We start from the raw sequence: 23,561 nt of genomic DNA, 5'->3' as shown, positions 1-23,561 counted from the left end.
CTCCAAATTTTTTCCTTTTTTCAATTTTCAGTTCTCTAATAAAATTTTTCTGCCCTTTCTCTTTTCTGCCCGCTCTTGCCCACAGCCTTGGTGTCTTACAAATTGTTAAGCATTCAATTAACTATTTAATATTAACACACACATGAAATTACTATACTGCTTGCTTTGGGGCCTAAAAGTCCACTAATAGTTTTAATACACATACTCCAAATACTTTTTTTCCAAATGTTTTGAAAATCACTAAAATCCTATTTTATTACAGAACTAAGGAATTAAAATAGAAAAGCATTTGCTCATCTTTGAAAAATGGGATGATATGGGGACTAGAGGTGTAGTTTAGTGGTAGAACATTTGCCTAGCACATGCAGGCCTGGGTTCAATCCTCAGCACTGTGAAAAAAAAAAGTAAAAAAATAAAATAAACATTTAAAAAAGAGAGGATTAAATAATAAAACTATACAGAAAGAGGGAATAGGGTGGAAGGCAAGAGATGGAAGCAAAACTTTGATGATATTAGTTATAGATTTGGTTTTGGTACCACGTATATATCTTAAGATGACATGATTTGGACCAAGAGTTGATAATTACTTAAGCTGGCTCATGAGAGCCATTATATTCAACTTTATTGTCTTTTGTATGATGACATCTTCCTTTAAGATATTTTAGAGAGGACTGGGAATGTAGCTTGGTGGTAGAGCACTTGCCTAGCATGCACAAGGTTCTGGATTCAATCCCTAGTACTGGAAAAAAAGCTTTAGAGAAAATGATTATATTCATAAAAGGTAGTAACAAACTAAATTAATCTTAGCAGGCAGTCTATCCTAAACGAGTTGTATTTTACATTGTATCTTAAACATCAATCATTTTGGCTTTGGAGATGTGAGAGTTGAATGATGCAACCAGATGCGAGAGCTCTTCTGACAAACTTGCTGTGTCCCTTGAAGTTGCACAGAGCTGGCAGGAGGGCCTTCATACTCCCATCTGCTATTTGAATACATGGAAAGGGGGACAGCTTGGGAAACCAAAATACTTGGGAATTCTGTATGTGGGGTATGCATAGAACAAAGATGACCACATCCGCCTGATAACAGTTGTTGGCTCACCCAGAAATGGAATCTTTCTTGTGTTTCAGGCTGTCCCTTTGCATGTGCAATTTCTGTTTTTTTCTTTTGTTAGATGGCTGTATTTTGTTTCTCCAGGACAGCCCTCAAAGAAGTACTTGGGCACTTTCCTTTGACCTCACAAAACTCCCCCTATATGTGGTGTGAAGTAAATTGAGTTGCTGTGCTATGGAGAATGAGAAATATACATTTAAACTTTGGATGAAGTTTCCCAAATAAAACTCTCCTTAGATGATTGCCTGGCATATTGTATACACTGAATAAACAGTAGCCCAAATTATCATTATTAGGGCATCTTGTGCAGTTTGTTGTCAGGGAAGAAATGTGATGACTGCAAGGGAGAAAAAGCAGATATCTGGTTTTGCAATCACTACTACCAAAGGAAGACATTTCAATATCTTTTAGAGCTTTTCATCAAAACTATAAATGGAGAGAGGTAGAAGATGCAACAAAATGCTAACTTAAGATCATAGTTATAGTCTATTAGTTTCAGCACTGGACATTTCTAGATTTTCATTGCTTATCATATTACAAAATCCTTTCTTTAAAAAAATCTTATATTCAAAGTTTTATTGAATATTTCTCAGTGTTATAAAAAAGGGCAGGGATGATTCTATACATCATATAAAAATAGATTGTCAAGTCATAGCTCATCATTTTTCAATTTCATCTGGGCAGTCTAATTATTTAGATTCTAAAAAATGTATCTGCTTTCTGGTAGGCATATAAAGAAAACACAAGGTTTTATAGCTACATGGCTTTCAAACTTTTATCTTTGTGGAGCAGTTTGTTTTCATCTTCAAGGATATGCTGATTTGTTGGTAATTTATAGGCTCCAGGGTTTATAAGCAAATCTGGAATTGCTAACTCAAAATTGCATTATGAAAAACTATCTGCTCTTTTCGGTTATCTTCTGGGAACTACTGACCAAAGTGAAGAAATCTCTGTCCTTCTATCACCAAAACTTAGGGACCTACAGGGTATGAAGAAGAGCAAGCATAATAAATATGCAGGCAGGCTAATCAAAATTGGAAGTTCAATCCACACACGTGCTCCTGGTCAGGTGTCCATTCCTGGTGAAGTCTTCCCTGCCTCCCTTGACCTCCAACAGAAGGACTGCTGCTGGCATTTGTGATTCGACCCTTTGAGTCATTATTCTGGCAAGGGTTGTTCTGGGATGATTTATGTGGATCTGTTTGGCTCAGATCCTTCAAGATTGCAAGCTCATCAAGAACTGGATGGTAGAGTCCAGCAGCATGGTATCATCAAATGTTTAGTCAACAAGTATTTTTTTTTTTTTTTTAGCAACTACTATATACTTGATTAAGGTACACATTAAAACAAAAGACACTGCCTTCACTCTTAAGGAGCTTCGAATCACATCATATCATGAAGTAATAAGGGCCCTGAGGTATTGTGGGAGCCCAAAGAAGAGAGGATCTGGCTCAGCTGGGGGAGGCAAAAAAATATAACCACAGAGGAGATGACGTGGGTCTTGAAGGATGTACAGGAGTTTGTGACATGGAAGAGAGAGAGATGCAGCTCAGGGAGAGGGAAAAATACTCTGAAGGTACAGAAAGAAAACTAGCTGTAGGCTGGGTAGTTTCAGAATTATCTTACATCTTTATAACCCTTATTTTGTATAACCAACCCCTCTATCCCTGAGGAGACAAGTGAGGTTCAGAAAGAGGGAGTGACTCTGGACCAGTCTTTTCAGAGTTAGCAAATGGTGCTTTGAAATTAGGTCTGTGTTTTCCGGCAAGAGGTCTGGTGTGTTTATAACACAGGGAACCTGGGGAGAAACAAGGGGAGGTTAGAAATTGTGACTGGAACACAAACAGCCAGGTAACCATGCTCCGGAATTTCAATGTCTAGGATTTAAATTTTATCTTTGTATTTTTATCTTGTAGTCAACTGGAAGCTAATGAAGTCATGACACTAACATAGGCATTTTTTTTAGAAGAATGATCTTGGCCATGGTGAAGAGAATGAGATGTCATAAGCAAATGAATGAAATTAATCAGGCTGTTGTGAAAATTTGGGTAAGATATGATGAGATATTCCACCAGGTGATAATGACAGAGATAGTGGAGGTGGAGGGTTTGGATGCAAGACAATTATGAAGGAGAATGCACAGGACCAGTCGAGAGAGTGAGAAAACATTAAATAGAGTAGGCACTTGACCAATGTTGAATTAGCGTAGATAAAGCTGAAAATGTCTATCAATCTATGCAAACATCCTTCCACCTTCTGCTTTATTTCAAAAAAGAATTTGAGAAAGTTAAGATTGGCCCTAAAATCTTTGAAGTCAATACTAAATGTGCATTGCTAGTTCCTGTGCCCTTGTGGTAAAAAAAATAAAACGGAGATCTCTTTGGGACATAAGATGTATACGTGGCCATGAGGGCCAATGTGCTGTAGTTGCAGTTGCAGATTCCATCGACCCCTCTGCTCTCTCCCACTGTTGCAGTGCAGAGGTGAGCCACGTGCAAAACCCAACTTTGACTCTCTTGAGGCTCAGGTCGATAAAGCATACAGTAAAGCCAGACTTGGTATCATGGGAGCAGGGCCGGAGAGCTCATTCTGTCCTTTAGAAAGATGCTTGAACATCAGAGGAGACGGTTTGCTTGGACTGAGAGTCTGCAGTTGTGAAAAAGGGAGAAGGGCTTAAAAAAGAAGTGACAAAGGGAGAAACAATGAATACAGTATGCAAAGTTCCTGCTGGGAGCCAAAAGAATGTTCAAGAGTCCTTGCCTGGAAAAATAGAAAAGGTAATAGTAAACGCAGTCCTCTCCAGGGACCAACCACATGAGAAAGTCCAGACAAAGAGACTGAGGCAAAAGAGCAGAAGAGATGGAATCTACTGGGGCAACCGCACACCCTTCATCTGTTGCCCTGACTTGGATTGCAGCTATTTCTCAGAGCTGAGTTTTTGTTGGATTTGTTCACTGCTTGGGCTGCAGACAATACGTGTTGAGTAAGGAGCTGGCATGCTCTGGGCTGGGATAATGAGTCCAACAGGAATATGGGGGAGAAAATGAAATCATGAGAAATTCTCTCACCTCTAGAGGTGATGTGCATGGACACTACTACACTCTGGCCCACCTGAGATCAGGGATGAGGCTGGTAATTTCTTAAGTGGACGTGGAAGGGAACCTGGAGTGAGAACCACTAAATCGCCTCAGTAAAGATTCTGTACACGTTTAGTTACACAAAGGTTTGTCCAGATCACTAAGAGGGCAAGAGCTGCTTTGATACTTCATAAAGGATGAGGAAGGAGAAAAAGAATTTCATATGCTCAGTCCACTTCTTTATTTTCAGCCATGGGGAGGAACAATGTCAGTATTGATGTAGGAAAGGGAAAGCTGGGTGGCATCACAGGTACACACCAAGTCTGTATTCCTTGTTTTCTATGTAGTAGTTTCATGAAAAATAACTTGGTCTCGTTCTCTCCCTCCCTCCCCTCCCCATTTCCCTTCTGTGGACCCATATGGGTAAACATATAAAACTACCCACCCCCCGCCATAACTGTTTTGTCTGTCTTTTGGTTCTATCTTGTCTTGGGGGTAAGCCTTGTTGAAACCCAAGATTTACATTCAAGTAATATAATCTGGAACTTCATATATCAACTAACTTTTGGGGATGAAAGATGACAATGTGAGATTCAAATGAAATGAAATAACTGAGAATAGCTTTAAACAAATTGACCTAAGTACTTCTCTATCATTTTGATGAAAAAAAAAAAAAAGTAAAACCATGTTGTGAAAATTGTCACACTTCCTTAAAATTCTTAAGGGTAATCTTAATTCCACTTATGATGTGGGCAATAAGAAGAGGGAAATTAATTTTTTGAAGAGAGAAATGGAATAAAATTGGTGGTAATTCTCAGTGGTGTGTGCAATAATTACAGAACCCTGGGGCTGGAGATACCCTCCTTCCTCCACTTCCAGATTGACTCTCTCTAAATAATCCTAGAAGGAAGTCTCTCTTTAAGGCATTTACAGCATGGTTGATAGATATACGTGGCAAAGTTGACGTAGCTCAGTGGAATTTTAAAGGTCAATCATATCAGACGATGTAAAAAATGTAAGAAAAATATTTTGAAGTACTGTTGAGAGAACTGCACAGAAAACAGTTTTTCTTGCATATTGATCCAATAATAAACCAAAGTTGGGAAACAAGTTATCTAATTACTTAAATGGGATGTAGAAAGCCGGCTACCTCTGCTTATTTCAGTGAGAAAGGAGTAAACTGACAAGCAAGGTGACAATTTCTTGTTTATAACTGTGATGCTATAAAATGAGGACCAGCTTGCAGCTACTAAAATAGCAAGTGACCTTCTGCAGCTCTGATTTCAACCACTCAGCGGGTTTTTTTCCACCAAAGGGGCTTATTTTAGCTCTCACTAGACATTTTAGCAAATGGCGCGCGCTCCAAAGGCTACAGTGTCCCAGACACGGGTGGTTTCATTAGAATCCCACATCCTGCGAGTGGGGAAAGTTAAGTATATCTTTAAAACTGCTGCTTTCAGTGTTATTACCAAGAGCACCCGCGGCCCAACTGCACCAAGGCGAGAAAGCTGAGATTCAAAGCTATACATAGTGCAAGGGGTGTTGCATCTGAACTTCCTAATTCTCACCTCACCTTCTTCCTCCCCGCCCCCCAAGCAAAGATGGATGGTTTCTTCTTGGTGAACTATGCCCTCTATTCATTTTTCTCCACGAGGGATTTTTTTTTAAAGCTTGGAAATATTCTTCCTAAAATACTATATCTCAGCCTCAATCCAAATGGTTAATGAATTTTTAATTTGTCACTTGCCTTAAGGATCTACAGAACCACTGAATTCTCTGTTTAGTTTATACTACTAGTGTGAATGTAGAATTCTGAGGGGATTCACTTTGAATTAATGCCAGGATATCTCTATGGACTTGCTCAAGGCATGTTTTAAGTGCCTGCGTTAGGTTTTCCTAATATCAAGATTCCTCAGAATCCCCACTCTGAGTCGGTAACTGTGATATATTAAGACAATTGGCTAAAAGGGAAACATTAACCAAATGCACACATTTTGCTTGGACACCAGTTTTATAAGTTTTCTGTCATTAAGTGGGACAAATTAGTAGGTGTATGTGTATTATAGATGACAATGTCAGAGAAGACAATGTTATTTAAAGACCTCTCTGATTTTTACTTTTTGCATAAATAGAATTGTGTTTTCACAATAAAACCAACAATAACATTTAAACTTAACACAGGATATATAACGAGCTATTAAACTCCAAAGAAAATAGTAGATTTAATATTTATGTTTTAAAAATTCTTTCCAGTATGAATGGGTGGAGGCATCAGTAACTGGTTCCTTACTTGTTGACTCAGTTCATGGTCCACCCACTCATTTTCTTTCATTTTGGAAGTGGGGATTGAACCCAGGGGTGTTTTATCACTGAGCTACGTCTGCAGACCTCTTCATTTTTATTTTGAGATAGGAGCTCATTAAGTTGCTGAGGTTAGCCTCAAACTTGAAATTCTCTTGCCTCAGTTCCTGAGTTCTTGGGATTATAGGTATTCACCACTGCGCCTGGCTGGTTCAAACACTCATTACTCTCTTTCTCTAATGAATCAGAATAGCTTTCAGTTTCCTTTTTATGAAATTTATGTTGTCAACTCATATCAGAGAATGGCATGATTGAAATCTTCTTAAGCATTTTTCAGAAAAAAAAATTTATCAAGATATAAGATAATATTTTTAACTTAAAAAATGCTGAAATGTGATAATACACAATTGAATTAAATATGTATTAGAGGAAAATAATTTAAATAATCAGATTAATGCAAGAAATAATAATAGATTAAAATAATAATTAATGCAAGAAATAATAATAATAGGTTAAAATGTTCTCAAATTCAGGAAACTTGTGTAAGATAACATTTTAATAGCAGGGAAAAAAAGCAGGAAATTAAGCAGAAAGAAGAACTGAAGAAGAAGAACTGAAAGAATCTGATTAAGCCCTGTATATCCAAAAGGGTAAAAAAAAAAAAAATCACAAGCAGCAAAAACAAATTAACTAAGAGGATGCCTTCTTTATTATTGAATAACAGAAAGCTGTTTTGGATCACAAGTGTTTTGTTGCAATAGTGCATGTCTAATTTTTGGGAAATTAGAGTTTCCTTTTTTGAAACTAGTTGACAAAATTGGGAAAGAATCTATTATGAAAACACTACATTTCAAAGTTAACTTTCTTAGTAAAAGACCGCCTTTGCAGAGCAATCAGGGAAGATTAATGCATTTAAGTGTCCTGGAATAGATGAGTTCTGAGGGAGCTTTTTGGTAAGATGGGGGAAACGCACAAGGCCCCTTTCAGACATTTAGTTTGTGCCTCTGGGACAGTCACTTAACCTTTAAAAGTCTTGGTTTCTTTGGGTTTGATTCTCCATCCACAGAAGGATTTTGGCAGCAGCGATGTTTTCCAAGCAAGAAAGCAAGAGCGTCTGAGCGGCTACGTGGGAATCTTTTTTTGTTTGGACTCATATGGGAGAAGACTTACAGGGTTACAGAGGGTGAATGCACAGCTTAGTCTTAAAAGCACTTGAAGAGTCTTAGATAGTACAAACAAAAATGATACAATCTAGAGCCCATTAAAAAATGTTGCTTACTCTCCTTTTAAAACTGCACCTCCGTATACTGCCCAAAGGACGCGTGGGTCACAGATAATGAAACCTAATTATAAAAGTTGCTCAGGGCCATCATTAGGATTGATTTTTACTATGTGAATTTTGTTGACATAGGGATTGATTGTTAATTTAAACAGAAGCAATCTCTCCCCCATCTCACAACCCTTTCAGAAGTTTAGTCAATGTATTTCTGACCTTTAGGAAGAAATAATTTAGGAGTAATCTTTGGAGGCCATTTTTATATTTCCAACACATAGCCGAAAACTTGAGTGCTTAAATAATGCATTTAATTGACTAATGTTTTAAAAGAAGCATTTTGTAAATAGTCCAAACCAAATCACTCCAGAACAAACCTTTATGAAAAATAGCAGTTCCCCAGTAAGCCTCATAAATATGGCTCAAATAGTAAATTTATTCTCTTTAGTATTGAGGTATTATTGTCAAAAGAAAGCTTACATCTAGAAATAAATCAAATAAAAGAAAAGAAAAAAGACCTTTCATTGGGGAACTTTTCCAACAGGTTCTTAAATTTGCAAACATCATAGGCTTTCTCTCCTAACCTGCACAGGCTTTCTCTCCTAACCTGCACAGGCTTTAGTTCTTCAAGCTCTCCTATGCAGGCTTTCTCTCTACCATGTGAATGAGGCCAGAGTGCATTGACTTCTGTTAACCCACTGATCAGTTGGCTTCACTGTGTTCCATGGTCCATCTGGTATTTTAACCCTAACCAGCTCTTCTAAAATCAGGTGCTTGAAAATGTAGCCAAAGCAGTACATACCCACCCCAACCAGTGGCAAAGCAATTCAGAGCTCCTAGCCAATGTTAAAGCTTGCAATGCCTTAAAAACACAACTTGCTTTCAGTATAACATTTTGAAATGCGATTCCACGGGGAAACTGTTAATAGGGGCTGTTTTGAAGGCCACTTATAAGTACCAATATTCCCTCCATTTGCAAACCACAGGCAGCACCTCCTGAAAGTGCCTTTCCTTTTCCTTATTGCAGAATATTTCGTATCTACTATGGCTTTTGAAATTGAGGGTATAAAATGGAATTGGTTTTCCAATAGCTTCTCAATAACTTTTTTTTTTTTGGACTGTTAGATTTTAGAATCTTCTTATGAAGTTCTGAATCCGGAGTCAAAAATTAATCCCAAACTAGTAACTCCAGGGAAAGTGCCCTGAGGAAGACCAATTTTGCACAATTTCAACCCAAAATAGAAAAGGTGTTTCAGAAGATTTACCTAATCTAGTAAATGCTAGCACATTAGGAAAGCTGCATTAGCAGAGATACGAGCACCTAGTGACTAGCACGTACTTACGTACTGTAAATAGAGATGTATGCTTATAAGAACTTGAATTGAGCATATATGTGTATACTGCATGCGGTGTCAATGATCTTTGCATTTATTTGTAGCCTTGCTGGTCACAGCATGATTTGTATATGTTATACCACTTACTCCAATCATGGGAAGTCAATGCACTGAGCATGCCAGGAGACCCACTGTGAGCATGTTACTGGGTGGTTTTAGATCACCTTTGGGAGCTTATTAAAAGATACCTAGAAAGATTTGGATGTGAATGACCCCCAAGAAGAAATGCAGAGCCTTTGTCATGGGTCCCCTCTAGAGCGATTCATGGCTATGCACTGGTAAGTGTCAGAGTTGTAATCATGGTAGAGATCAAAGGGGTTGCAGCAAACTGGGTTGATCAAGCCAGCCCACGCACTCAGGGAGTTCCTTTTAGAGATAGAAAACAGGATTCTGGAACAAAGCAGCCTTTGGGAGATGTTCTGTGGTTGATAAAGAACACGGTGGTGTTAAAATTTCACCTGGTTACCACCCTGTCCTTAAGCTGCTCCTGGTTGTTCTTGATTTCCATTTTAATGCCATCTTTCCCCTTTTATTTTGCCTAGGAGGGTAGATGGAAAGAAGAGATTTGGTAGTCGTTAGTAACTCTGGGACTGGCAGGGTCATTTCACCCATCGAAAAAGCCCTGAGTGTTTTCTGACTCCTTGGAAGAGAGGCTTGCTATATATGCCATGGGCAAGTTGCTCAGCCTACAAGTCCCCTCCTTCCTACTACCACTGTAGGCTTCTTGTAAAGTGACCATAACAAAGGGGAATATCTATTTACATGACCAAGGATCTTTGGGAGATGAGAAAACTGCAATGCTTCAAAATCATTTAGTGCAACTGTTTTAGTTTTCAGATGATGAGACCAAGCCTGAAAAGGCTGAACTAGTTTTGAGTAAGCTTATGCAGGTAGCTTGTGGAACTTGGGCTCCCGTTTTCAGTGTACCCTGCCTAACCTGCCTGCAAAGGGTGTGTAAGGGTGGGGGTGGGGTGGGGGCTTGGAGAACAATGGAAGGTCATAAGGTATTCTCCCTCAAGGCATGAAAGGAAAAACCGGATGCTGAATTTTCCTTTCCTTACACTATTTTGAATGATTCTCTTCTGACTAATTTAGTCTCCTCTTACTTGTTTCAATGCCTACTTGTTCCAGGTGCAATGAAAGGACATATAAAATACATTGCGAAAGTCAACTTCTCTCTACCATTTATGCATGGATAGTTAACTATGTATAATATTTTTAAGCAGCTATAAAATATTTACTTGTAAAAATGCATATCATTAAAAGTGTTCCTTTAAGACTATAGCAGTTGCTTGGGGTTCTTAATAAGCAGCAATCACAACTATCACAATCTAACTTCTATAGAAGTGTGCCAAATAAACACTACTGGTAATATCTTATGTGTTTTTCTGTGGCCCTGACAGAATGAAATAATATATTTCAGGGACTACATCACTTTTTGGCCTTTTTGTAATCTCCTCTAACTAGTAATCCTTAGCTTTCACAATACGTGCATTTAAAATGAGGTTTTTATTTTTATTTTTGATACTTAAAATTTCAAACTCCAGGAAAAGTTTGAACACAAAGGCATATGAAAATATCTGGGTTTAAGATTGTATAGGAGGAGACCAATGAATTTACCTTCCATTGTCTTTATATGGAGAGAAAATTATTCGACAGAACACCAAACTCAGGTGGTATGTGTAAAAGGCAACTTATCCCCTAGCATTACAAGAAATTTGATGGATATTTTGTCTTCTTTAAAGGATGTTGTTTGGCAGTTCGAATAGTCTTGCTGTCTGGTATCTCTAGATACATTGTCAATCACATCTCAGCTTAAATGAGCTTTCATTAAGAGTATTAGACCTGCAGAATCCCACAAACCATCTCAAGAGCTTTAATGGAGGAAAGCAAGCAAGAAAAGAGGTTCCACCTTCTTTGTCTGCTTGTTTGCTGAGTCTTCTTTAACTAACTTCCTCTATCACCAAGCACTGCAAACTCCTTTTATTCTCAAAACATACAACACATGCATAGGAGAGCTTGAAGAAAATTTCCAGCTGAGCCCGATTAACACTGCTGACTAAATATTAATTGACAGCTGATGTCTGTCCTCTTATTTCACGGTTTCTTTCTCCTTTGGGATTTTGGAACACCCAGGTGTCTAATTTCCGGAATGTTTCATGTCATTTCTTTTCTCTTACCTATGTTTTGCTTTCTATTCTCAAAATTTCAGGAATGAAACTTTACTCATGAGAGAGGTGGCTCAGAGTAACTGACTCCCACCAACTCTCCCGAGCCAACTCTCTCATCTCCAGAAGGATGCAATCCCAGGATGCCCAGGACTGCCCAGGACTGCCCAGGACTCCCCAGGACTCATGACCTATGACACTCTGAATTGTAATTACTTATTTTCCTGTGCATTTCTCAGATGGTGAGAGCAGAAACCATGTTCTGCTTGGGTTGAGTGTGTGGCACATTTCAAAAATAAGGTTTTGAAAGAATGCCTGGCAGTCTAGGGTAGTGGGATGGTTTCAGTTAGAATGAACTTTAGCACGCAGCTAATTCTGTGCCCAAGGACAGTCTCTCACTATTTCTGACCCTTAGTTTCTTCATCTGGACAATGAGGTGGTTTCTTCACTGCTGACCTGACATGCTGATTAAAGCTCAAGATGACTAAAGGACACAGAAAACTTTTCTTTATTTCCTTTTATATATGCAGTGTAATTGCTGGGGTCAGTAACCTAGGAAGTTTGAATTCCTTCGGTGCCCTTGGAGTAAAAGAAGTTGTTTTCTTGGCAGATATTCCTGACTCTGATAACATTCATGTAACTGACATCTTGGGATTTGAATGTAGTTGCTTATGTAATTGTGTTATAGTTTATTAATGTACTTTTATTAAAATTTCAAAACTGTAATACCTTATTCTGCATACCCTGATCTGCATACACTGTTTTTTTTTAAAGATCTGTTTTGTAGATGACTCAATTTTAAAATAATGACCTAGTTGTACAGATTTCATCATTCTTTCCAAAACCAGAAGAAGTAGATCAGGACTTCTAGTTACCAAGAACAATGTTAAACAATTCTTTGGTGTGATACAACCTCACATTCACCCAGTCAGAATGTGGCTAAAAATCAGATTTCCTGTTTTCTCTGCACAGGGTTCTTTCTATGACAGCTTGCTACTAACCAGCATGGCTTAGATATTTACTAATCAAATTGAGTCAAAATGTCACCAGGCAGACTCAGTAAGCTCCAATTCCTTCCACCTCGAAGGACTTCAGGTACACAGCAAATATTAAGCATGTTTTGCTGTGGGAATGCCAATTAGCCAATTAGTTTCCTTTTTATGATGAGAGGAAATATACTACAATGGTTAAAAGAATGGGTTTGGATATTACTAGACATGTGTTCTTTGTTTTTACCAAGTTATGTAACTCCCGAGCCTAATTTTACATCTGTAAAATGAGTAGACTAATGAGTAGGCATACTAAGATTGACATAAGAATTAAATATAGGACTTTGCTTAGCAGAATTGGTGCTCAGTAAAAGATCATTATATTTCCTGATATAACCAGTGATCTTAGTAATTATAATATCAATTATTTTATTACAGGTATAACAGATGCTATCCTAAAGAGTCATGAATATTAGCTCATTTAAACTCCCCTTCCCAAGGACTACTGCTGGCCCAGGTTTACAGGAAGATTAAGCAAATTGCCCAACGGAAGAGGCATAAACAGGTTTTGAACTCTGGCAGTGTAACTCCAGAGCCAGAGTTCTTAATTACCACAATAAACTAATGATGCCTCCCTGCATGATGGTACTATTATGGACTTAGTGAGTTAGTGAAATGAGTGGCAATATTTTGTTTAGGAAATATTGCATCACAGTTGCGGCTTGTCATAGGTACCTAGATTAAATACGCATAGCATGGGTTTGTGTCCACTAGGTGGCATTGCTGTTTTAATAAAATGTGAACCAAGTCAATATTTAGACTTAGGACCTGTCTGCTGAATCTGAAAGCACTCCCAGGACAACCTAAATGCACCCCTTAAAGTCTGATGAAAGATGCCTCCAAAATTTAGAGCATATTCAGAGATCTGTAAAAACTAATGATATGTTGAAATGATCAAGGGGAATATATTCTAGTTAATTCTGTGTGTCCATGTCTATGCAGAAAGATTGCCTAACAATTGTGAGTTTTTGTTTCTTTAGAATTTAAACATGTTCCAAGCCAATGATAGACTCAAGGACTTACATATTAAGTAATAGTATAAAAAGTGGTGACTTTGTTATTTTCTTTTTTATAAGCCCTTTCGGAACAGCATGTAAAAAAGAAAATAACAACAACAACAAAAAATTATTAATTTAAAAAGACTGACCCTTTCAGTTGACAATACAGATTGTGCACATTAAACCCCTAGTAAGCAGCAGGTTAATGGATGAATATGAGGACCCTGGCTTCAGACTGCCTGGGGTGGACACTGGCTACCCTGGCTGTATCACAGAGAGTAATAGTAGGACCCTGGGAACTCACAAGACAACTGTAAGCCTCTATTTCCACAGTAAAGTGGGAACAACATTTTTACTTATCTCTTCAGATGTTTGTGAGAATTAAATATTTGAGAAGTGCCTGTGATACAGTATAAGTTAAGGATAATGAGAAAATCGAGAAACTTTGCTATTGCAGTTGATGTTTGGCTTCCTGTCTCAGTTGTGCTCTGTCAACAGCTGTACTCACTGTCATGCTCTGAGCTGCTGAAAGGGAGAAACAACATTTCAGGTTTATAACTTGTGTCACATGGCTCCATCCTTCAACCAGATGGCACAGCTAGCCAAGAATATGACCATGGATCTCACTATGCATTCACAACAACTTAATTTAAAGCTCCTGTGGGCTTTATGCACTCATTTGAAGGTGACTGAGCACATGGGATATAAGTAATAATAATAATGAATAAATAATGGCATATAAATAATAAAATTTCTAAGAGCTTTCGAACACTTGCCAAGTGTTGTAATTCTCACGACGTCCCCAGAAACTATGAACTAATGCTTTTTCCCTTTTAGAGATGGGTGAACTGGGATTGAAGTGCTTGTTCTAGTTTAAGTCATAAGCCACAGAGACAGGATTTGAACTCAGGGAGCCTGGTTGGTAGACCCTCTGCTCTGCCACCTCTTAGGTGGGAAGGGAGGAGACTCAAAAGTTCTGGAGCCCTATGTTGCTTCTCCCAGTTCAGTAAATGACAACCTTGGAGCCTAGAATGGCCATTGTTGGTTTCACTCTCCTAATCTGCTAGGAAAGTGTGACTCTGGTACCCAGGAGGGCCATGTGTTAATTCCATGTCAATATTTTTATGGCAGCTAGTTAATGAGATTAACCAGTTAAACAATCAATGGACTCTTGAGCTTAACAGGGTGAAGCAGAGTGGCAACAGGTCGGAAGTGAGCTTGCCTCGGACGGACGGGGTTTCTGCAGGATCACTCCCTGGGAACTGAAAGGCATAGTTGCCCCCAATGGATCAGGTTGCTGATGCTATGGGGCCCGCCTGTGATGAGCTCATTTGTCACTCATATTCTGTAACATTCCAGACCACACTCTTCCTAGCTGTCATTAAGAATCCCATATGGAATTCATGAATTCAGATTTATGAGAATCTTAGCAGTCTTTTTGTCTACCCCCAGTCTTTACAAAGGGGGAAAAAGAAGACCGATTGCTCAAGGTTGTCCCCAACTATCTTAAGAGGGAGAGTGGACCCCTGTTCATTCGGTCATTCCGCATTGCCTCTACATCCCTTAGGGCTATATGGCTTTGGAGAGCATTGTTTTGGATCCATGCTAAAACTTCTCTGTTTATACCAATAACATTTTTTTTTTTCATCACTGAGAACCCGAATTCAAACAGATAGCATCTGTTCTTTCTTTATAGATAGCATCTTTCTATTTATAATTTTTTTTTCTTTTTTCCTTTGCTCAAAATAAACTTTTATGAGGGCAAGGGAACAATGACAATTTATTAGAATGTGTTTCAAGGTCACTTTACTTTCTCCGTAGAAGCCACGAGGGCAAATCATTCAGTTTACATCTAAGAAAATGACCCTATTTAGATAGGACCAAGGTGACTTCAAAGCAGAACTTGCAAAAGTGAAACTTGGAGGAGACTCCTACTCACCGATTTCTGTCATCGTTATCCCTGGTGCTAACTGCCCGTTGTTGAAAGAGCTATAGGTAAACAAGTTGGGTACGGATGTGAGGTCATAGATAGGTTCTTGCTTTATCTGTTTGATTCCAGTCATGTCAAGTCCTGATTGATCGGGGGATGGCTGACCGGAGTCTACGCTGTAGTAACCTTCAGACTTGGGCAGGTCGATGACATGCCCGTTGGCGTAAGTGCCGCTGGTCTCATTGCTCAGGTTGCTCAGGCCGTTGCTGATGCTGCTGCTATACACCCTGGCAAGGGCTTCCGCCTCCCCACTCTGCTGCTGCCGCTGCTCCTGCAGCCGCTGCTGGTGCTTCTGCACCTCAGCATACAGGCTGTCCCTCTGCTTCTTGGACATCCTCCCGAACTTCACAGCTGGGTCGGAGAGAAAAGCACAAAACAGCACCTGTGGTTATCACTCTGAACTACTTCAAGTCTAAGAATCATGATGGCTGTCCTTTCAATGTCAAATAGACAAATTCCTAGCACCATAACCTAAGCATCCATTCATTTACACTTTATGATTGGTGAAAGGTCCTGTTTGGGGCAGGCCTATACTGGTTTAGGTCACAATGAGAACTAAATCTGAATGTGTTAGTCAGCTTTCCAGCACTGTGACAAATACCTAAGATACTCAACTTATAAAGAGAAAAGGTTTGGTTTGGCTTATGATTTGGAAGATTTGGGCCATATTATGTAAACCCATTGTTTTGGGGCCTGTGGTGAGGCAGCACATTATGGGGGGGGGTAGTGTGTAGCAGAGCAAGCCATTCTCCTCATGGCAGGAAAGCAAAAGGGAAGCAGAGGAAGAGGCCTGTGACCCATTATTCCCTTTGGGAGCACACCTCCAATAACCTGAGACCTCCCTCCTCTGAAGGTTTCCACTACCTCCCAATAGCACTAAGCTGGGGATCAAGCCTTTATCACATGGGCCTCTGGAGAATATTAAGGATCCAAACTATAGCACTAAGATTGGAAGAAATGAAACAAATTTATACGTTTTTTGTTGCCATGAAGTTGGAAGGTACATTTGCTTCTTTTTCACTTATACAAAAACCAAAACAAAACAAACAAGAGACTCCTCAATACCTACCCCTACCCCCCCAATACCAAATTATACCTGCTATTAAAATGTCTACAAGACTCATTACTAACTTCCTTCCTTAAGCATTAGGATTACTGGGTTGTTGGAAAGGACCTTATCATGTTACTATTGGATCTATTGTGTAATTAGTGTGTTGGATAAGACCAAGGATGTGGGGCAGGGTGACAAACACATTTAAAGTAAACTCCATCATTTATCTCCAGATGAATCTAGGGATCAAATGATAAAAATATTGGAAAACAGCAATTTTGTGCATCCAATGCCTAGCAAGTGAGCCAACAGTGACTACCTTTCCTCATTGTACCAGTCCCAACTTTTATTTTGCCTGTTTCTGCCAGTGAAATTCTCAGCCATTTTGAGGAAAAAGGAGAAAAGGCTGTGGTCACCAGTAATATAAAGTGACTCCATTTCAATGTGTTTCTTAACTCGTGGAGCTAAGCCTTCTGAACTGCTGCGGATATTGACATTTTTCCTCACTTTGACTTTTGTTGACTTCCTTTTTAGCATGTAAACATCCTGTTACCAGCATATTCAGGGCTCAGGACTGCCCATTGTGATCATCAAGCACTTTTCAGCTCACATTGGTGGCAGGAAATATGACAAGTGCAGAGGCTCCCCTCTGATTTTCCATTTTCTTTTCTTTGGTGACAGTGTTCCTACTACTTGTTAGTGGTGGAAGTTCCAAGAATGTAAAAAGAAGGAAGTGGAGGGTTCAGTTCCTGGATTCCGTCCTCAGAGTTGTTGCTCTTCCATGAATAACGAAAGGGTGAAATGTTTGAGAACTCTCTAGCTCAGAGGACCCACTCAGGAGGTTCCTGCTGTGAGAGACTTGCCATTCACTTCCCCCAATATTCCACCAAAATTGATTTTCTCCTCCCACTGCAATGGCATAGAGCTACCAACTTTTATCTGAGCATGGACTGTTGAGAATGAACACCATACTCCCTAGCTCCCCTCCCTGAGAGGCATGGCTATGTGATTAAGTTCTGATTGACAGGAAGTAAACAGAGGTGGCCCATCTACTTCCAGGTCGAGGAGCCATGTTTTCCTCCTCGCCTCCTGGACTGTGCATGTGAGGGCTGGGCCCAAAGTCTTCCTATTTCTTCTCAGTCTTACTAAATAGCCCTACATTCTGGCTTTCTGATGTTGCCTAAGTAGGAAAATGAAGTGGTAATTATCCAGTAATTTTTCTGAATGAAGACAAGCAAGATGATTAATCGCCATCAATCTCTCCATCTCAGTGTTGCTTTTATAGGGTCTTGAATCATTTAGATCATTGTGTTTAACTTAGTTTGTAGAGATGCTGCCTTTATTAGATTCTGTTTCTTAGAGACACATTTATTTGCTTACTAATTGCAGTGATATTTCCAGTTTGTTTACGGACAGAATTCTACAATAACTTTTAGGGAAACCTTTCTCTTATATATATATATATATATATTTTTTGTATAAGGAATAACTAAACAATAATAAATATTGATTGAAAAAGAAAATAATGGACATGCTTGTTTATTTGCTCTTCTTCTGTCCTTTTGCATTTATTTAAATTCAGAACGGCTGTTTGTTGCAGTTAAAGAGGTGAATATAAGCACGGCTTCTATTCCTATGGATTACATTTTTTGTTTTGTTCAGGGGAGATTTATTTCCTGACTCATTTTAGTAGAATAGTTTTGTATTTATTTATTTAAAATTTATAAGAATTAGAAATTGTCAATGAGAAACTCGTCTAATATGGAAGTAGAAAGGTAGTCTCTTTAAAAATCAATTTCCTTTTAATCCTGGCTTTAGATTTCTATATGCTCTACATTTAGATGAAATGTATGGTGAATGGATTGCCTTAATATCGTCAGTTCTTCTCACCTGTTCCCTTCCATGCCCTTCTCTGTGTCTATTTGCAGAGCCCTTTCATTCTGTGCAGGCCTGCTACCCACCCCTTGACTCCTGGCCACTGACCTGCTCTAGGCTAATGGGAGATTGACAAATGTGAGACAGACAGAGGCTTGAAAAGGGCTTGTGTGAAATTGGCCCTCAGCTTGGAAGGACATGCCTGAGCTAACCTGCTGAAGAATGAGATACGTGAAGCTGAGGTGGCCTCCTCAGTCGTCTCAGGCAAGGCCAGCTATGGTCAGCAGAGTTGCAGACCTGACCTGCAGCTGGCACAAGCAGAATTGTACTTTCAACCAGAGTCCTCATCATTAAAGTTAACAATGTCAAAAAAGTATGCTGACAAGAGCTCTGCTCGGTTGAACATCTCAAAATGCAGCAGAGAAAGGCTCTTTTCTAAGAGAGATCAACTTCTTAGGCCACCGAGCAACTAAAATATTTAGAAAGAAACAGCTTAAAGCTCCACTTCTTTTCAGGATTATCAGTCTTTATCCTAAATCAAGGACTTCATTGATAACCACTGTAATACTATTCTAGAACAAATTTTCCATTCATTTCAGAAAAATGATAAGCCAGTGTTTCAGGTTTGTGTTCCTCCCTGCAATAAAATTGTCGACATATTTGGGGAAAAATTACAGTATATGCCCAAAAATAAACCTACTGAACTCTTCTGACCTATAAATTATCCCTAGTCACTATGTGTAAGTACACGTGGTGTATTCATCAACCTATTTTAACAAAGGCTATATTACTACAATATTTTCAAGTATTGACAGTCTTCTTATCCCTACCCATCGACAGAAGGCACATGTTTTAAGAGTTTGCCCCCTCAGACTTGAATTGTTTTGTTAATGACATTCACTTGAGCATAGAGGCATCCTCTTGTTAAACTGCTAACTCTTAAGGAAACTTGCACAATTATGTATGTGTTACAAGTACTTTATAAATACTCAGTAATGATGGTATTTGCTCATGGTACCTGTTAATACTCCTTTGTACTTCACACTAGCAAGGAATAATTTTATTCATAAGTATCAGAAATCACTTCATTTTTGTTTGTATTACAGGATTCTAAGTGGAATGGAAATTTTCAGAATAATGGAAAAATAGAGTCATTTATTCCTTGAAGATTTCTGCTTAATACTTCATGACATCAAGACATGTACATTTGGTTTCAAGAAAACTCACTTATACAATGAATATCTATGCCTTTCTATAGTCATTCTGAAAATGATTATATCTTACTATTGTTGGTTCAAGCATTTCTATGTTTACATATTGCTGTTTACCAAATAAATGGATCTTAATTTAATTCTTTTCAATTTTACAGATTTGCTCCCCTTTTTTAGTGCTCTAGTCTGATTCAATGCACCTAACTCTATTCAGTTTAAAATCCTCTCTTTTATTTCCTACTTTTTCTCCAGAAGAGCTTCTAGAGATGGAGGGTTCTCTTGTGTGGCAGCCAGCCATAAGTCACATGCAACTCTTAAGGACTCGAAATACAGCTAGTGTGACTGAAGAACTGAACGTCAAGTTTCATTTAATTTTAATTCATCGAAATTTAAATGATTTAAATGGAAACAGTACAGTTCTGGATAGAAGAAGCCTTATCTGTGAAGCCTGAACCTGTACAGGGCAGTTTCTATGTTTTCATAGAGACACACCTTCTAAGAGGATACATTCTAGATTTTTAAAAATAATAATAATTTTTTTAATCATCTAGATTCTTTGCAAGGTGAGTATTGTGTTTTCTTTTTGAGGGATGATATTTTTCTACTGATATCAAACATTTTCCTGAGATTCCTTTGTAAAAGGTCACTAAAAGGAAGATGAACAAAGATGGTAGAGAAGGTTCTGTGGGCATAGCCTGCTGTCCACCCCTGCCACCCGCCCATTTTCACCTCTTTATAGACACAGACACACGTGCATGTGTTTAAGTGGATTTGACTTTTCATTCTTTGTTTAAGGTAAATTTGAACAAAGTTGTTATTTCTGAGTTTGATGTCTACTCTCAAGTGTGCCATGACTAATAAACTAGTATATGATGGGAATTCAGGAGAGAATGAACATCCAGTGAGTTAAACTGTTATGCTAAGATATCAACTTATAGCCATGTACTTGCAGTGATTAGATAAGAAGGAGACATTCCCCGAGCCAGCATAAGTGACAGAGCAAACACATAGACTGAAATGAAAATGTCACTTTATCTCTGAGGAATGGTAGGGGGTTGTAGAAAGGAGTCAGCTGTGAGTACATTGTACCTTGGCTTAGGTATTACTGCTAAAGTACTTTGAAAGTATTTGCTTAGTCAGTAAATGGTAGGAAAATCAATTGGTGGCAGTAGAAACTCCATCTCTCATTCTGATTAGACATAGCAAACCAGCCATAACTTCAGGGCTTTTGAATTCCTTTTTGAAAAATTCAATTTTATTTTGAGACAGGGTTTTGCCTAGTTGCTAAGGCTGGCCTCCAACTTTCGATCCTTGTCCACAGTCTCCAGAGTACCTAGAATCACAGGTGTGTGCCATTATGCATGGCTTTCTTTGGAAATTCCTTAAAGGTACATACTGGGCATTACTTATCAACAACAGAGAAAACCTAGCCAGCCTCCTAATATTGGTATTCTTTGTTTGTGTAAGGTACTCTTTAAAATTAAGGTTCTGACCAACTTCCTCTATATGACATAGTAAGGAAGCTTTATTCATCCTTAGAATCTCTCTCTCTCTCTCTCTCTCTCTCTCTCTCATCTTCTTGAGCCCCTTCCTCTTTGCATTCCCAACCACCACTCCCACCTTGAATATTTTTCTTTATGAGTGGTTTGACATAAGACATACTTAGGAGGCATTTTAAAGATGAGCCTGTATGTCTGTGGGCAGAGGATTAAGTGGATCATGTCCTTACTCTCCAGTATCCTTAGACTCTATATTGCTTTTACTTGCCTAGAGGTATATGTGCTGCAGTGAAATTTTTCTCCTTGAGAACAGACTGAGGCTCCATCCACTAAATGACCCTCACCCTGCCAGGACCTGTCTTTTATGTCATGGGATTCAGTCAATCTCCTAGACTTTGAGCTGATTTTCTGAGAGTGCTGACTCTTCCTGGAAAATATACCCATCTCTTGTTCATGATTCTGTTCTCCAGATTCACAAGACTCAAGCTTTTAGAAGACAGACTTCCTTGATTGTAGGAAGAAATACAACATATGAATACACCCAGTGGCTTATCTCTTTGCACAATTATTAATGGGTGTTTCAGAAGATATCGATTAATATCCTGCCTCCATATGGGAGAAATGAAGTACAAATTCATCAACTCAAATACCCATAGACTTTTCACTAAATAAATCCTGAATAACATTTAACCCCTCTCTATTCACTTAATTTGCCTTCATTTTATAGAAATACACAGTACTATAAATTTACCCTAGGAGTAAATTTATGTGCTTAGTGAGCCCAGAAAAATAAATAACAAAAAATTAGTTAATAGGAAAAATTTGAAAATTTAATTTCTGCAATGTTAGAAGGAACTTAGAAATTAAAGGGCTAAAGATCAGATTCTTTTAATATATTTTTGGGATAAATTTGTCTTACAGGTATATTTTTGTGCAATACAAGTTTAGATTCATTGGGAATTAGAAAAAAGGTAAAAACAACAACAACAAAAACAAACCTAATAACTGATTAAACCTGAATGTACTAAGTGATAGTGAATACCAACTGACTATTTTTTTTTAAACTTGGATGTTTCTTACTTTTTTAATCCATCTGCTGAGAATTTGAACTTTACTAGAGAGAATGTGACTATAGGCACAGAATCTAGAGTGATTCACATCAAGAAAATAAGTGTCAGAAGTAATGGCTATGTCTCAAACTACAGGTAGTCTGAGAAGAAAGTGCTGTGAGTAGGTCATTTAGCAAACATTTATGTGTTTGATTTAATTTTAATTTTTTTCCCAAGGCTGAGAATCAAACCCAGGGCCCTGCCCCTGCTAGGCAAGTGCTCTCCCACCAAGCCACATCCCAGCCCAAGGAGTTTACTTTGAATCACTCCCTCAGGATACAGTGGACACAGGACAGGAATGGCCCCAAGGCTCAGGGACACTTATAATCTGCTTCAGGAAAATCTCAGCAGGGAAAAAAATGAATGTATATGAGTGCTCAAAATATAAGAAAAACTAGGTGAAATTCTTTGTTCATCTTTTTTTATTTGTTCTCTTTCATTAACCTAAGAAATTCATTCCTAGGAGCCAGGCCACCCAGTTTGGTTGGAGTGCACACTTGCGTCATACTCCTCCGAGTGGGACGCCACCTACACAGCCCTTGTAAGACTTGGACTTCTGCTGTAGCCTCTGCAATCCTCATCACGGCTCAGAATAGTCCAGATGCTCATCTGGGTATCCAAGCTTCTGAACTTCCCAGAGAAGCATATTCTGCTCCTTAGAATCTGCCTGTACACCAAGAAACTTGTGTGCCAGGCAGACCTCCCCAGAGACCAAATGGCTTTTGTTTACCAGGGACTTTCTGGTTTTAGTTCTGAAAGTCTCACATGCCAGGAGACCCCTCTTTACAAGTAAACCTGGATGGATGGTCACTTTCCACCGATGCTTACATTGCTTTCACTTAACCTAGATAGCATAGGCTGATGGATGAGCTACAGTAAAACCTCCCCCTTCTTCTCATTTCTTGAGGCAATACTATATTTTATATGTTCCTACTTTACTTCTTAATTCACTTCCAGAACTATGGTTTTCTTTTCTTCTTATTCCCAATTTCCACATTTAAATCCTTCCAGTGGCTCACATAGCCTCTAAAGAGGCATTCCTTTGAAAACCCCAAAGTAAGAAATAGGAAGGTGTCACTATACCATCTCTCGACATTCCTAGGGCAAGACACTTCTGCAGTCGGCAGTGTTGGCAACGGTTTCTGTTGGTTCTGTCAATTAAACAGTTTCTCTGCCTTGGGCAGGAGTAAGAAGCATTGTTCTGCTGGCTCCTCCTGAAGAATCCCTAGAGGGAAAAAGAAAAGGGGAGGGAAGCAGGTTTAGAAAGAAGGGAAACATTAACTTATACACTTGCTACAATTTCTACACTGAACATAACTGAGCTTATTTTAAAAAAAAATCATTTGGGTACTTCTCCTTGGATAGCTTACAGATGTTCTATGCAGAAAATATGTGCTATCTGCAGAGAGAAGAAGGCGTCATTCATTCCTTCATTCACGTAATGAATGTGTA

At 38.7% G+C, this 23,561-nt stretch overlaps 1 protein-coding gene across 1 annotated transcript in view; it reads right to left on the bottom strand.

Moving 5' to 3' along the window:
* Positions 1-23,561, bottom strand: part of Rorb (RAR related orphan receptor B) — a 176,372-nt gene that overhangs the window by 23,530 nt on the left and 129,281 nt on the right. The window contains exons 3-4 of the mRNA XM_076843494.1: positions 23,193-23,334; positions 15,314-15,715 (exon numbers count right to left, since the gene is read on the bottom strand). Coding sequence (XP_076699609.1) covers positions 15,314-15,715; positions 23,193-23,334 — 544 coding nt within the window. The remainder of the gene's footprint in view (positions 1-15,313; positions 15,716-23,192; positions 23,335-23,561) is intronic.

The sequence above is a fragment of the Callospermophilus lateralis genome, chromosome 2, assembly GCF_048772815.1.
Source record: "Callospermophilus lateralis isolate mCalLat2 chromosome 2, mCalLat2.hap1, whole genome shotgun sequence".
Classification (NCBI taxonomy): domain Eukaryota; kingdom Metazoa; phylum Chordata; class Mammalia; order Rodentia; family Sciuridae; genus Callospermophilus; species Callospermophilus lateralis.
The sequence above is the reverse complement of the archived record's forward strand: the minus strand, read 5'-3'. Positions and strand labels throughout refer to the sequence as shown.